General features: G+C 41.6%; 2 protein-coding genes across 4 annotated transcripts; one reads left to right on the top strand and one right to left on the bottom strand.

Annotated features, from left to right (window-relative positions):
• Positions 1-411: 411 nt before the first annotated feature.
• LOC128415813 (cytochrome P450 4A2-like) lies at positions 412-13,141 on the bottom strand. 3 transcript variants are annotated; one of them, XM_053392523.1, is made up of 12 exons: positions 12,916-13,141; positions 12,189-12,297; positions 10,919-10,963; positions 7,976-8,103; positions 6,881-7,015; positions 6,639-6,786; positions 5,277-5,383; positions 4,507-4,697; positions 3,675-3,808; positions 2,292-2,356; positions 947-1,029; positions 412-592 (listed from the first exon to the last, which is right to left on the bottom strand). In XM_053392523.1, the coding sequence occupies exons 1-12, from the start codon at positions 13,126-13,128 to the stop codon at positions 424-426; spliced, it is 1,527 nt and encodes a 508-aa protein (XP_053248498.1). In that variant the 5' UTR covers positions 13,129-13,141; the 3' UTR covers positions 412-423. The 3 variants fall into 3 exon arrangements, with proteins under 3 accessions (XP_053248498.1, XP_053248497.1, XP_053248496.1); XM_053392522.1 differs by having other exon boundaries at positions 12,189-12,333; positions 12,943-13,141; XM_053392521.1 differs by having other exon boundaries at positions 6,639-6,793; positions 6,885-7,015; positions 12,189-12,333; positions 12,943-13,141.
• Positions 8,587-9,397, top strand: LOC128415814 (protein LZIC-like). The gene has a single exon (XM_053392524.1). It carries the CDS (start codon positions 8,698-8,700, stop codon positions 9,379-9,381), a length of 684 nt encoding a protein of 227 aa, XP_053248499.1. The 5' UTR covers positions 8,587-8,697; the 3' UTR covers positions 9,382-9,397.
• Positions 13,142-15,046: the final 1,905 nt, after the last annotated feature.

The following is a 15,046-nucleotide window of genomic DNA, read 5'->3' as shown; positions in this document are numbered from 1 at the left end:
CTCTCTCACACACACACACACTTATCCTTATCCTTTCAATAAAAAGCAGTCTGTAAATTTTAAGTCAGTTTTCCACAGTCTTTCCCAATCTTCAAACATTATGTTATGGCCTATATCTTGTGCCCATTTAATCATAACTGATTTCACCTCCTCGTCTTTTGTTTCATTAATGAAATTTTGAATAGTATTATTCCATAGTATTAAGTATACATAGAATGTAAACATGACAAATGTGTAAATATAAAGAAAATATAGAGAAACCAGAAGAAGGAGGGAGGGAAGTACAATTTTGTTTAGAGTTAAAGTATTAAGGTTAAAAGAAATAAGGTACGTATTATGTATTATGAGGGTGAAATTTGGAAAATAAAGATCATTTTTAAGGTGGGGGGGAAGAAGCACCTCCTGATAGAATTCTCTGATATATCAGTCAAGTTTCTTCAAGAAGAGGTGTATCCCATTCTCAGAGTTCAGGACCATCTGAGGGATAGGAATGGGCACCTTTGATGGGTCTGGCAGGATTTCAAAGCGAAGCAGCGTTAGAGCAAGAGCTACTTTCATCTCATTCATAGCAAATTGTTGCCCGATACAGTTCCTAATCAGAGTGGGAAAGGAAAGTGGCTATGAATATCATCAAGTGATCAAATTCAAATGCATCTCTGTCTATATTAAATGAGGTCAAAGTAGTAGTCCGTGATCTTTTGCACACTGAGTATGGGTGACACCTACTTTCTGCCTAACTTGCGAATCCCACACAACCTGAGAAAAGAGCTGTATGAATTGTACAGCCTTCTGAAAGACAAAACGTTCTCTATATTTGTCGCACTCATGTTCTTCCTATAATTCTTAAAGTCATGCTCGGTAGACCTTGCCTGGGGACAAAACACAAACTTTTCTTCTCCTTTTTAAAAAAATCAATGCTATTAAAAAGGGTGTGTTTCAGACTCACCTTGATCCAGCTGCAAAAGGGATGAATGAATGAGGATGTCTTTGAGATGGGTTGTCCGCTGAGAATCTTGTAGGATCAAATACCTAAAGTAAACAAGGTTTTAGGTACTTTTTTAATGGTTTATGCTTGCTAAACTGCAGCATTACTTTTGACACAAGAGGAGAAGGATTTATAGGAGAGCTAAACAACCCATATTGTTCAGGGAACAATAAAAAAGAAACACCATTGTTCCAAGTGCGATGGGGAAGTGTATATATTTGCATCCTCTAGGTTTCCATTGCACCATTGTAGGCAGCTGTTGGAGCCTCCTAAAATAAGAGCAAGATCTATTGATCTGAAAAGCTAGTAAGCATGCAGAACTTCCCCATCATTATGATGATCTATATCCACAGCTAGATATATGTTACTGTGGTTAACAAAACAGGTTTATTTATGTGGCAAAATGCTTCCGCTGTTGTCAGCTCTTAAGGTGGAAGCCAAAATGTTTTGCCACATAAATCTGTTTCATTAATCACAGCAGCATACCTATTGTTTTAGTGATCAACTGTACCACTCTGGCGGGAAGGTAAACGGAGTTTCCGTGCGCTGCTCTGGTTCGCCAGAAGCGGCTTAGTCATCCTGGCCACATGACCCAGAAGCTGTACGCCGGCTCCCTCGGCCAATAAAGCGAGATGAGTGCCACAACCCGAGAGTCATACACGACTGGACCTAATGGTCAGGGGTCCCTTTACCTTTACTTTTAAAAAGAATTGAGAGCAAGCTTGTGGGAAGTGCAGTTTGAAATGCACGTAGATACCAAATACATGCCCACTATTTAATGGCAATATAGGCTTCCATATGGTTTACAGAGACTAAAAGCCAGTTATATATACATTAAAATCAAACCATCCGCAATTAAACTATACAAGAAGATTTATGTGAATGGGCATTTGCCGCATCACATAGAGGCCCATGTGCATCCTAGAGCCTTGTAGAACTTCAGAACATAGTTGGATGCTTGAATTTAACTATATAGTTACATACCCTCCAACAGGTTGAGACCCCAAACCAGGGCATGCTCCCATGCATGTCACATGACCCTCACAAGACCATGGAGCCCAAAAGACGTGCTTCAGGGGGGCTGTGCTCTCACAGCTCCCCAAAAATGCATTTTAGGACACCACACAAGATCACAGCCCCACAAAATGCTTCTTTGGTGCAAGATCTCAGGGTGAAATGGTGTGAGATCATGACGCCCAAAATGGCCGCTGTGCTCTTGCAGGGAAAAACAAGATGTCTCCTTTTTTCCAGGACATTGGCAGGTTTTGTGCTTATTCTTTTCCCTTATATAAAAGGAATTATTTACCTCAGGGTCTTGCCATACACTGGGGTTTTTATGAACACAATGGATGGCAACTGAAACTCTAAATCCTGTAAAAGAAAGAACAGGAGAATACAGTGTTTACAACATTTTAGAATTGGTAGTGAGCTGGAACTCACCAAAAGATCACAAACCAACAACTAATTCAATGCACCCAAGGAGTTTTGGACCTTGTACCATCGAGGGGCTTAATTAAAATTGCTCTTCAGATTCTTGCTTATGTTTCTGTTGTTGATGGTTATATGTGCATACAGTGGTTTCAGCAATGGATTTCCCATACAAACTGCAGGATCAGCAGTTAATTAGCAAATCTGCAATCAAAGTGCAAACTAACAAATACGGGTAAACCTCATTTTATTGTGCTTCACATATATGGTTCCTCACAAGGAGGATGCTGGTGTAGCTGAAGGCACCCCCGCCCCTTTCCAGGGAAAGGAAGCCACCCGCCTCTGCTGCCTTTCTTCTGCCCTTGTGTTGGTATGTGCACATATCCCCTGCAAGGGACTGTCAGGATGCTGTCAATGGCTCCCAGCTGGTTGCCCAGGAAAGTATAAAAACAAGAGGAAGTTTCTTACAGAACTTTTTTATTTCAATCTTTACAGAGAGAGGCTATAGAACCCAGCCTCTTGGATAATGGCGGTGTCCCGAATGACTCTTCCCCCACCCACCCCACCGGTCTCTCCCACTTCCTCATTTGTCATTCTCATCATCTCCTCTATGAGCTCTTTGCTCTCCTACTTTTAAGGCTTGCCAGGTTATGGAAGATGGTGGGTCTGGAATGCTTTCTAATGAAAATGTGTCAGCCGGGTGTTGCTCTGGCTCTTCCCATGATTTCCCAACTTTTACCATCATCTGCCTCTTAGTTGCGATCTCCCTCAAACCCTTGTTGTAAATCTATACTGTCGTCCTCTTCCTCCTCCCTGGAAGGGTCAGGATGGGGAAGTGGTCTCCACCATTCCTCCTCTGCCCAGTCCCTGGTAGGGACTTAGACAAGTTGTCCATTGCTATGTTACCAACCAAGTGGTGATTGAAGAAATGATCTATATTTATTTGCACTTCCTCTTTTGGTGCTTCTTGGGGATATCTGAAATCAGCTGGAATTGCTGAAGTTCAGTCAGTATTACTATGATAGTAGTAGCTAATCTGCGGTCCTCCGGTTCTGGTTGGTTTGCAACCCCTATCATGGCTGGCCATAACGGATGCAGCTTATGGAAGTTGGCAGTCTAGCAACATCTGAAGGCTCACAGTCTAGTCACCCTGCATTTATACTGAAGTTCTGAGCTGCAATCTAATTTCAGGGTTAGGGGTTCTACAGTGAGTAGAAGGGAATGAAAAACAGTACTTTGCTCTTAAAGAAAATATGCAAACCTTCAGGTAAAGTGCGTCCATCGAAAAAAGTAATGGGTTTGCTCAGCTGTCGGGACACTACTGGAACTGGAGAATTCAGTCGGAGACTTTCCTTTATGCACATTGTAGTATAGGTCATCTTACCAAGATCATCCCTGAAAGTTGCAAATAAAGCCATTCATCTTTCTGCTGGCAAAACACTGGGTGTTGATAGCAGTGCAATATCTGGAAAGCATTCTGTTAACCTTATCAAATGTCCAGGCATGGGTTTTCTTTTCCCTTCTACCACCAGGAGTGGCAGCTTGGCCCCGTGACCATAGGTGCCAAGGGCCATGGGTGTCATGCAGCGTGCATGGCCCTAGCACTGAAATTTGTGGGTGCCTGGCACCTTCATGGGGAATATTATGGTTGCTCGGGCACCCAGGTCCCCAAGGAGTTGGCAGCTATGTCTACCACCTTGTATAATGGGAATAAAAACCACTAACTCAAGTGGTCACTGGAGAGAGTTCATATCACATATCTTAGTTGAGTTCTTGGGGATTTGGGGGGTGATGTCAGGTGAGTAACAGGTTGATCTGGCCTAGGCAGAATGGCTTCAAGGGCCAAATTGGAAAGCCCATGGGTGGGAAATTCCCCACCCATGGATTAAGACGTGCCTCCCACCCAACTTTCCTTCTCTGAAACGGGCAGCCTCTCCCAGCTGCTTTTCAGTTGTTGTTGTTGTTGTTGCTGTTGTTGTTTTTAAAAAGAGTAAGAACACTTTCCATAATGTTCTTCTCAAGGTTTTCAAGTTTGGCCCTCAGTTTAAGTCACTCGGGGGTGGGGGATCAAAGACAAACAATATTGATCTCACCAATGGATGTCCTCTCGATCCCCAAGAATGTCTTTGATTTCATCTCTGCATTTCTGCTGGTGCTCTGGGTGCTGAGCCATAGAAAGTAGGATCCAGGAGATTCCACTGGCCGTAGTATCGTGGCCTGCAAACATGAAAGTGTCCACTTCAGCGCGCAGGTCTTCATCAGACAACCCAACTCCGTTTTCATCCTGACAAAGTAGGGGATAGGTAATCAGCAGCTAACTCGAGAATTCAAAGAAAAATAGTGTGGTTGTGTTTTATATCAATAGACATGAAGAGGAAATGTAAATGAAAAACCAGACCAAAAAGTGTCACAGTAATGGAATTTTTAGATTTGTTCTACAGATTGGCTTCTGCTTCAGTGGCCCACATAGTGGATTATTCCTCCATGTCTTGAGCAGGAAGAGACCACAGCCATCTGGTTTTGCCATGATTAACAATTTTGCAGTTCAACCTCACTGTCCATTTCCCCCCTAATCTGTAACTCTTGTGGACTCAAAAGGCCCACAAAATGATACAAAAGGATGACAAAGGGGAAGCTGACACTTCTGTAGTCCCCTGAAAAGTAGAGGCAGAGTTGTCACCTTTTCCCATCATTAGTACTACAGTAATGGACCTGGTAAAAATGTCCTTTCGGTGCAATTCTTAAAGAGAAGATCAAGGTGAACTATATTTAAACAAATATCTGGCCAGCTGTTTGCTTTGTGAGCCAGTTGTAAAAGATGTGTAAGGTAGAGGATGCTAAAGTGCTTCATATAAATACTTACCTTGGCACAAAGAAGAATGTCCAAAAAATCCAAGCGTCGCTTCTTCTGGATCTTTTCAAGTTCCCTTTCATTCTTAAGTGATTCCTTCCTCTCTGCAATTACTTTTTCTACCATTACAAAATAAAATTACATCAGCATATCACATTTCTTTCTCATTATTTCTTTAACCCCTTGAGTTCAGGGCTGGTGGCAAATATTTTAAAATATCCAAAATGAAGGTTACTTTAAAATGCAGCTAATATACAACTGGCAGTGCAATCAGGCAATGGAGGGGCATGAGAGAGTCATGTAGCCACCATGGTATCCACAGCCGTCCTTCAAGCACAAGGCAGAAGCCTGATTTGGGTTACACCTGACTGCAGTTGACCCAGTGACTGGGCCTGAGGCTATCAAGTGGGACTGGCATGGGATCCTGTGGATACCAGTGGAGTGATGCTTACACCCCTTCAAGGGTGGAGGGAGACCTCTGTCCTATCCAGCTCTCCCAGCATGAGGGTATGGATTGCACCCTAAAATGTTGCATTAGGTCCAACTGTAATTTAGCAGGTGCCATCTGATTGTAGATAATCTCCCTGGACACTGAAGCCTTATTAGGGCTGGACAGAGGATGCTAGATGCTCGAGGAGTAGCAAGGCTTGTTCCCATGAGTACCAGAAGGAAAATAAGACTGCAGTCTTATATTCATTTACCTGATAGTATCCCATTGAATGCCATGGGTTTTATTTCTGAGTAGACATGTACTGGATTGCAGTGTAAATTATGCTAAAATATGGCAATGTCCTTAAATTGCATAATTTATACTGGTTACAAAGGTTGAGTTGTCTTTCTGCATAATTTTGGAGAACTTATAAAGCAACAATGAAGAGGTGCTCTTGAACACCAGCAGAGACCCTTTTCCTGCACTTAGTGACCCTGTACGAAAGAGTATTTGAGAAAGAGATTCCAGAACTTTCAGCTTAGATGCTCTCAGGCAGGTTTGCTTGAATCCCAACACTACCGATTTTCAACATCAAGCAATGGATAAAGGACAGAACTATTAGCTCTTGCACAGTTGGGACCACCCTCGGCACCACTCACCATGGGCGCCAACTTGAATAAAATATTGGTGGGGTGGACAGGTAAGCCCCGCTGCACGTAATCAGTCACATGATGTGGCTCACACACACCACTTGAATGGCAATGCCTATGTATTTGGTGGGGGAGCCCCCTCAGAGATTTCATTGGAAGCTCCTAGGAGTTGGCTCCTATGCCACTCATTATTAGTTAGATGTCCTGTTGAACCAAAGGACTTGCTTACAGTAGTCCATTTCGGTAAAGCTTGCATAGGAAGAAGAGAAGAATCTGCCAATGTTTGTAAGGTACCTGTATGATGATGCGCCAAGCTGCAGGCTTCCTTAAAGCGCCGTCCTGACGGGGTGCATGAATAGATGAGCTGATTCCGCAGAAATGCTGAGGTGACTCTCTGAAACACTAGGAGAGTCATATCTTTCACAGCATTGACATAATAATCCTGCTCTCTGGAGGAGAAGAAAAATGGAATATTTCAGAGAAACAGATATGGGCCATGCCACCAAGAACCTTCAATAATATTAATTTGACAGTACTAACTTGTCTGTCTGACAGCTACTCTTGTAACTGAATGCACATTTCATGATGCTGTCAAGAGTCATTAAACTGACATGGTCAAACATCTCCAAAGACTTTGTGGGGTCCTCTGCAATCAGCTTCTCCCATTTATCCTGATGTGAGAAACAGGTGAAGAATCTTAAGTTGCTTGCTTTGGGCAGTATTCAAGTAAATAATCATGCTAGAACAACGATTACTCTCCTCCCCCTGTGCATTCCCTGAATCATCCCCAAGTCTGCTACAAATGATTGGGGGAATTTAAGGCAGGGGTGGAGAGGATGAGAACGTTCCATTGCCCTAGGAGAAATCCTTGTGTAGGCAGAATATTTGCTTTTGCACTCCATTGAGTACCACCCACCACCTGAAAGCTCTATATCTTTTCCTTAAAGGTGGAAGTGCTTTGAAAGCATCATATCTGATATTTCCCAAATCCATTCTTCAGTTTCATTGCGCCTGTGTAGCAATGTGAAGTGCCCTTGTGCAACATGCACCAAGCCATGCGCCTGTGCACTAGTGTACAGCAATGCCACTGAATTTGTGCCACACATGAGTGTGACTAGTGGTTGCTATGATAATATATATCATGTCAGGAGCACTGTAAGGTAATCTCATGGCATGCAATTCCTAATGCTTTAAAAATGCAATATGTTGAGTTCTCATTATATATGTGTGCAACAGATTTCTATGTTCTTTTGTGCAACTATGTTTCAGGATGACCATGGGGCTACTTGTGCACAAATTGCTACTGTACTGTATATGAAATGTATGGGGGAGGGAATCATGCAACACACATGGTATAGATGAGTCTTTGGAAATTCAAACCAAAGACAGACTTCTCTGCTGGCAACCATGTAGAGAAATGTGGGTCATGTCTAAGGTGCCTGGGCACAGAACTGATGGAAGTGATAAGGCATAGTCTCCATTAGTTCATTGACAGTATTTTGAATGACATGCTACCATTTGGCTGAATGCACACACAAACTGGACTGGGGTAATTCTTCCCAGTAATAACTGATACAGAATTGAGTGTTTATAATATCATTTCTTTTGCAATGTGAGAATAGGTTAATTACCAGCATAACTTTGACTGAATCTGCAATTTTTGCCACATAGGGTTTCAAAATGTCATAGTGGAAAGCTGGTGTTAGCAGTCGCCTGTGCTGGTGCCACTTGGGTCCATTTAAGATAAGCAGTCCTCTCCCTATGGGTACAAATAGCAATAGACTAGTTAGAGTGTACATAGCAGAGGATTCATGTTATTACACCCACTCTTGCCATATCTGATTTGTTCCCTTTGATTTTTCAAATCCTCTTGCAAAGATATTTGCACAGTGCAAAGCTCAGTATGTTTGTTGTTGTTGTTGTTGTTTAGTTGTTTAGTCGTTTAGTCATGTCTGACTCTTCATGACCCCATGGAGCAGAGCACGCCAGGCACTCCTGTCTTCCACTGCCTCCCACAGTTTGGTCAAACTCATGTCAATAGCTTTGAGAACACTGTCCAACCATCTTGTCCTCTGTCGTCCCCTTCTCCTTGTGCCCTCAATCTTTCCCAACATCAGGGTCTTTTCCGGGGAGTCTTCTCTTCTCATGAAGTGGCCAAAGTGTTGGAGTCTCAGCTTTAGGATTTGTCCTTCCAGTGAGCACTCAGGGCTGATTTCCTTAAGAATGGATAGGTTTGAGAGGACTCCATTGCCTGAAGAAAGGATGTGATTGGGGGAGTTGGGAATGTAGGTTTTCTAGAAGGCTGAAGGAGTGTGGATTATCTGGGGGTGGTCTGTAATGCACAAAATTTGAAATGGCTTCAAGGGGAGCAATTGAGACCAGTAAGTTGAAACAGAACTTGGAAGAGCAACTGGATAGACTAATGCAGCAATTGCAAGATCTGGAGGAGTGTAGAGATGATCTGGGTGCAGATGAGTATGAAGAGACCAAGAAAGAAACCCTTGAGCAGCTGAGTGAGTTCAATGATTCCCTGAAGAAGATCATGTCTGGAAACATGACATTGGTAGACGAACTTAGTGGGATGCAGTTGGCTATACAAGCGGCCATCAGCCAGGCTTTTAAAACCCCCGAAGTCATCAGGATGTTTGCCAAAAAGCATCCAGGGCAGCTGCGGACAAGATTGGCAGAGATGGACAGAGATCTGATTGTTGGAAAGTTGGGACGGGACGTCTATACTCAGCAAAAAGTGGAAATTCTCACCGCTCTCAGGAAGCTTGGGGAGAAGCTGACTCCTGATGATGAGACTTTTCTTTCAACAAATGCAGGAGCTGCTCTCAGCCAGTTTGTGAGAGTTTCCAGTGATCTTGGTAAGTTAAAAAAAAAAAAATCTCCCCATGCCTCTTTCCTTGATCATGTGTGTCAAACTTCTCACAATCAGGAGAAAAGAAATGGTGTCTCATCATTCTTAGTTCATGACTACAGCTCATCTGCTTCCTCTTCATTAACAGGCATGGAGGTTGGATTCACTGCCATATAGCATGAAAATGAGTGTAAATTAAATAGCATTTTTTCCAATAAAAAAAAGAAAAAAAGGGGGGGGAAAGAATGGATAGGTTTGATCTTCTTGCAGTCAATGGGACTCTCCTCCAGTGCCATAATTCAAAGTGTTCAGTGGGTCTTACTCATGGGAAATGTGCATGAGATCACAGCCTAAGAAAGCAATTTGTGGGCTGAAGCATATTCACAGATTGATTCTAGTCAACTTTGTTAACATAAAGAAATTGTCATTTTCCTTTGCACCTTTATGCAGTGCATAGTACTAAGTAGCAAGAACCTCCCACTGATCTGTGGAATACTGTTTAATTACTATAGAATTCATCAGTGGGAAAAAGCCAATGACTCCAAGAACAGTGTAACAGCAATAACAAGAGATGTAGGAAATGCCAGAAGAAAGAAACTTAGGTTTGTCGTCAAAATACCAATAAGAGCTATGAAACAAAAAATTGCAGAGAAGAGATACTTTAAACTTAAATATAAATAGAGAGATAGTATCCAAATAACATAAATCCATTATGTTCTATGCAAAATGCATCATGGGCTGTCCCTTGAGTCCGCTAGATGACATCGCAAGGGATCGTTGCCTTAGGAGAGCGAGAAAAATTCTCAGGGATGACTCACACCCCAGCCATCACCTCTTTAATCTTCTACCCTCGGGCAGGAGATGTAGAAGTATAATCAGGCTAAAAAATAGCTTCTATCCGTGGGCTGTTAGGCTGTTGAATGAAAAATAACATAGCGAAATTGACTTGTAAGGTGGTGTGTTGTTGAATAAGAGATTGTGTGTTTTTGGGGGGGAGGCTCGTTTAATTTCATTGTACACAGGTTGTACAATGACAATAAAGGTATTATTATTATTAAAATGCGGAAAAAGAGATGAATGGATTGGTATTAGCTAATGTTAGGCTGTGGTGCCATGATATAATAATAATAATAATAATAATAATAATAATAATAATAATAATAATAATAATATATGTATATCCCGCCCTCCCCAGCCGAAGCCGGGCTCAGGGCGGCTAACAACAATAAAATAATACAACATTCTAAAATATTTTCATTATAAAATTAATTCAGATGAAATTGATGGCCACCATTGGGCTATATGGGATAATCCTTAAATTCATCCCTTAGACAAGTAGCACATTACAAACCTAGGTGCAACTGCCCATAAAATCAGTACCATATGACTAAAATCTTTGTCATGTGGGACAGTACTGGGATGGGGACAAGGCACGGGGTAGTAAAGTTCATACTGCATAGCCAGACCAGCAGGAACACCCATAGAACCCAAACAATGCCATCGCCATGCCCCATACCATGGTACCATACCCCTAAGTGGTGGTGACACAGCTGTCGAGAGGGCAATGCTTCACTTTCCCAGCCATTCCTCCTGAAAGGAGAATTAAAACTCTCCAAAATTAAATCAAGTTAAGGCTTGGGTGACAGTTAAGATTGCAACGCCCTTGTATTCTGTAAATGACAATGATGCGTAGACAAGTAACTCGTACACATACCAATCCAAGGAAGCAAGGGCTCATAGATATCTTTAGCTTTAGGATCTAGAAAATTAGAAAAGTCAAACACATCAATCAGTGTCACAAATTTAAATTTACAGCAAGAGTTAACATTTTCAGCCCTCATGTTGGAAATCTGTTAAATTGTGTGTTTTTTTATGAAAAGATGAGAGACACAGTAAACTTCAGCCACAAAAATTTACACGTTACGCATGGCAATCAGTATTCTTTAGATGTATGTATGCTATGGCAAGCCATGTCTAAGGCCTGTGGTATTCCTCCTCTGTGATACCATAAGAAACTATAGACCTTTCATTCTTTGCCTTGTGAGACATTTCCTTATCATGGCAATTCTACATCCATTAATCTAACCACATAAAGGTTTTAGAAATCTTTTATCTGTGATTAAGATTCATATAGGTTTTTGCTTTCATCAGTAAGTCCCCTTGGACTTACTGATCAGTGGAAAAGGTGGGGTACAGGCAAAACACACACAAGCACCCCATTTACATGGAGGTTACATTCCAAGGCATTGTGCAATTAAGTGAAATTGTGTACATTTGAAACAGCAAACACCCCGTTCCACACCACCCCTTTTGTGACCGTTTTGTGATAGTCTCAGGTTACTTCTGGGTTCAGTGCAGTGTGCATGTGCACAGTTGCACACATATTAAATGTGCATAAATGGGGTGTTTACTGTATAAATTAATTATTAGTATTAGTATAATAGACACATGTTCATAAAATGAAGCAGAGTCTGGAGCATGTTCTCTAGAACATTCTATATCTATAGGTGCATCATCATCAACATCATAATTTTATTATTTCTACCCCACCCAGCTGACTGGGTTGCCCCAGCCACTCTGGATAGCTTCCAACAAAATACTAAAAACATAATAATAAAAAACAACCAACATTAAAACTTATTAATAAAGTGGCCACGTGGACCTTTACAGAGGATAGTCCTCTATTTGAAAGCAAGCTCTATTTAAACAGCTCTCTTGTCCAAATGTGGTTTAAGGACAAAGAATCTTGAGAAGGGAGAGCAGGAAGTTAGCAATTAGCTGGCACCCAGATAGCAGACTGAGCAGACACATAATTCACCTGGTCACAATTTTCCCCCACTATGGCAAAATGTATTTCTATTTAAATTATAGTAATTATTTCTAAAGTTGCACATGCAAGTTTTATGCATCTCCTCATTTTTGTTTTTGCATAAATGGCTACCCTACATATAAAAAATGAATTATCCTCAATGAAACACACTTACCATTTCTGCTAAATAAAGTTTTGGCGTAATCAGGGTGAGTGATAACTACAGCAGGAACAAAACCCCCAAACCATCTGGGGAAAGCGTAAGGGAATTTTTCAGCCCACTTCTCCATCATGTTCTGGTCCTCTGCATGACTGGTGATCTGCAGTGATAGGATTTCCATTTTTAGTTGCACTCCCATCTCTTTCAAGTGTCACATGTGACCTAAGCTGGGGAAATGATTTGAGAACTTTCATCTACCTAATTCTCTTCAGTAGGAAATGAATGGGGTACCAAGCACATCTCAAAGAGGTCTGCCAGTTTCCATGCACAGTCTCTCCGTATACAGGTTTTGCTTTTCATAAATGCTTGCTAGTGTTTGAAGAAGCCTGTCCATTTGATAGATTCAGGGAAGCCACAACCACTCACAAACAACATTTCCAGTAATGTAAGGGACCAATTTAAAATAGAAACATTGCCCACCCCCACCCACCATGGCCCCCTCCAGCTCTTCCCCCCTTTTCTTCCTAAGGTAACACTAATGTCTCAACAGATGAAACTGACCTGCGGAAAATGTAACTTGTAAAAAGAGACATTGCACATATTTTGTAAACCAAGAAATCTTTAATAAAAATACATTAAAAAGAGACCAATTTAAAAGTCTTTAAAACACAAGTCAAACTGTGTCCCCATTATACTCAAATTTCACCCAAATCTAGCATCTTTTCCAAGCTCAATTATCCACACACATATACTGTATCTTTTTGCTTACCTGATGGGTATTACCATAGAGCCAATGGCTGGGAGGACCTGGGAAACTCTCCAAAATTTTGAGCAATTTTTGTCTCTTGAAATATAACTGGGTGGATTTAATCACCACATAAACCAGACAGAAGCCAGCACATAGTTGCACGATCTGGAAAGTGAGACTTGCCGTTTTCTCTGTTGTGAATACCATGATGGTAGCGTCTCTAGAGCTGTGGCTTGAGATGTCTTGTGTCACCTTCTCCTTTTATTCTTCCAAGAATAGTTGCTGTAGCCAATAGTCAGAGAGATGACAAGCTCACACTTGCTATTGCATAAGCCTCCTGTTGCAACCTTGTTTGCTGTTTCTGCCATAATAATCACCCCATTCATAATACTTGACTTGAAGAAGCCCTGAAGGAAAATTTTCAGTTTACTATCTCATCTAGCCTTTGACCTGCTTTAATTAAGAGAGTTTATTAACTAGAGTAAGGGTGAAACTTCACTGTATGTTGGATATCAATTACAGAAAATTATGTATACATTCCATGGTTATGAATCACATTCTAGGATTCACAAGGAGCTCCTTCACCCAGTTGGAATACTGAGCTTCCCTTGGCTTCTTACAGGTCACAGATTTTAATCTCAGGTGAAAGCTGAGCATATAGATTCATTTCAATCGGGATTCAGATTTGGTTTGGGGACTAACATAAACTTTGGTCACCTTGTTGGACAATACACACCAAGAGATCTGAACATGGAGAGTACTTCCTTCTTGGTTTGGTAGACCTTTCAGCTGTGCTTAATACTTGATAATCAAGGATATCTTTCTCATGATGGGAATGGGCAGAGGATAAACCATTTCACAGTATTTCTGGTCCTTGCTTGAGGGTTGGTGCCAGCTCAAGGATCATCCCCTACCTCCTGTTGTCTGACATCTGGATCACTGGTGGGCAACCTCGAGCCTATTGGGTAGTTTGGATTGAAAGGGTACTAGAATAATGAGTCCAACACCATACAATAAGCCAGTGACAGAGGAAGATTTTTACATTAGGTCTCACAACCCTTTGATGTGTTTGCTTCATTTCTATGAATGTGTTTCACTGGAAATGTAATATAAGCCCATGTCCTGACTCCTGCAAGCTACTTCTCCAACATCCAACTTGTTAAAAGTGGCCAACATGGTTTGGTTCCTTCATGCCATAACTTCCAAGGCAGGTAACAACTCATCTCTGTGCTCTAGACGATATGTTCCAAGCAAAAGATCTGCTTGCCAGTCACACCATGGGTTTCAATAAACAAGAAGTCTATGTGTCACAATAACTTAGTATCAGAAGGCTATAAAGATAGGCCCATATATCTTGCCTTACAACCCTGAACCACAGGTATATGGGCCTATCTTTATAGCCTTCTGATATAGCCTTTCAACCTGTACCCGCAACTCATTGAAGTAATAACACTGAGAAAGTGGTGATTCATACAAGTGTGTCCAATAGTCAAAACAGTTGTTCTTTGTTTAGACACCCATGTGATGACTTGCATGAAATAAGTAGGTGGTTATTTAACCCTAGGGAAATACTTAAAGGGTGCAATCTGCAAATCAATTGAACTGAAATATTTAAGCATCTCGATCTGTGAAGAAGAAAAAAAAGAGTTTGGATTTGATATCCCGCTTTACCACTACCCTAAGGAGTCTCAAAGCGGCTAACATTCTCCTTTCCCTTCCTCTCCCACAACAAACACTCTGTGAGGTGAGTGGGGCTGAGAGACTTCAAAGAAGTGTGACTGGCCCAAGGTCACCCAGCAGCTGCATGTGGAGGAGTGGAGACACGAACCCGGTTCCCCAGATAACAAGACTACCGCTCTTAACCACTACACCACACTGGCTGTCTCACACTGTGGCTTGAGATGTCTAACTGAGTAACTTCAATGGGACTTACTTCCAGGTAACTGTACATAGGATTTCAGCCTTGCAGCATAATCCCTTATCTGTTCATTTAAAGGAAGCAACTCCCACTGTTTTCCATGAGACATATTCCTTAGTAAGGCTGAAATCCACTTATCTGGAAGTAAACTGCTTTGAATTCAACAACGCTGAATAGACATGATATGGGCTGCACTATAAGTATGTT

The sequence above is a fragment of the Podarcis raffonei genome, chromosome 6 (genome assembly GCF_027172205.1).
Source record: "Podarcis raffonei isolate rPodRaf1 chromosome 6, rPodRaf1.pri, whole genome shotgun sequence".
In the NCBI taxonomy this organism is placed as follows: Eukaryota; Metazoa; Chordata; class Lepidosauria; order Squamata; family Lacertidae; genus Podarcis; species Podarcis raffonei.
This window is presented reverse-complemented; position numbering and strand designations above follow the sequence as displayed.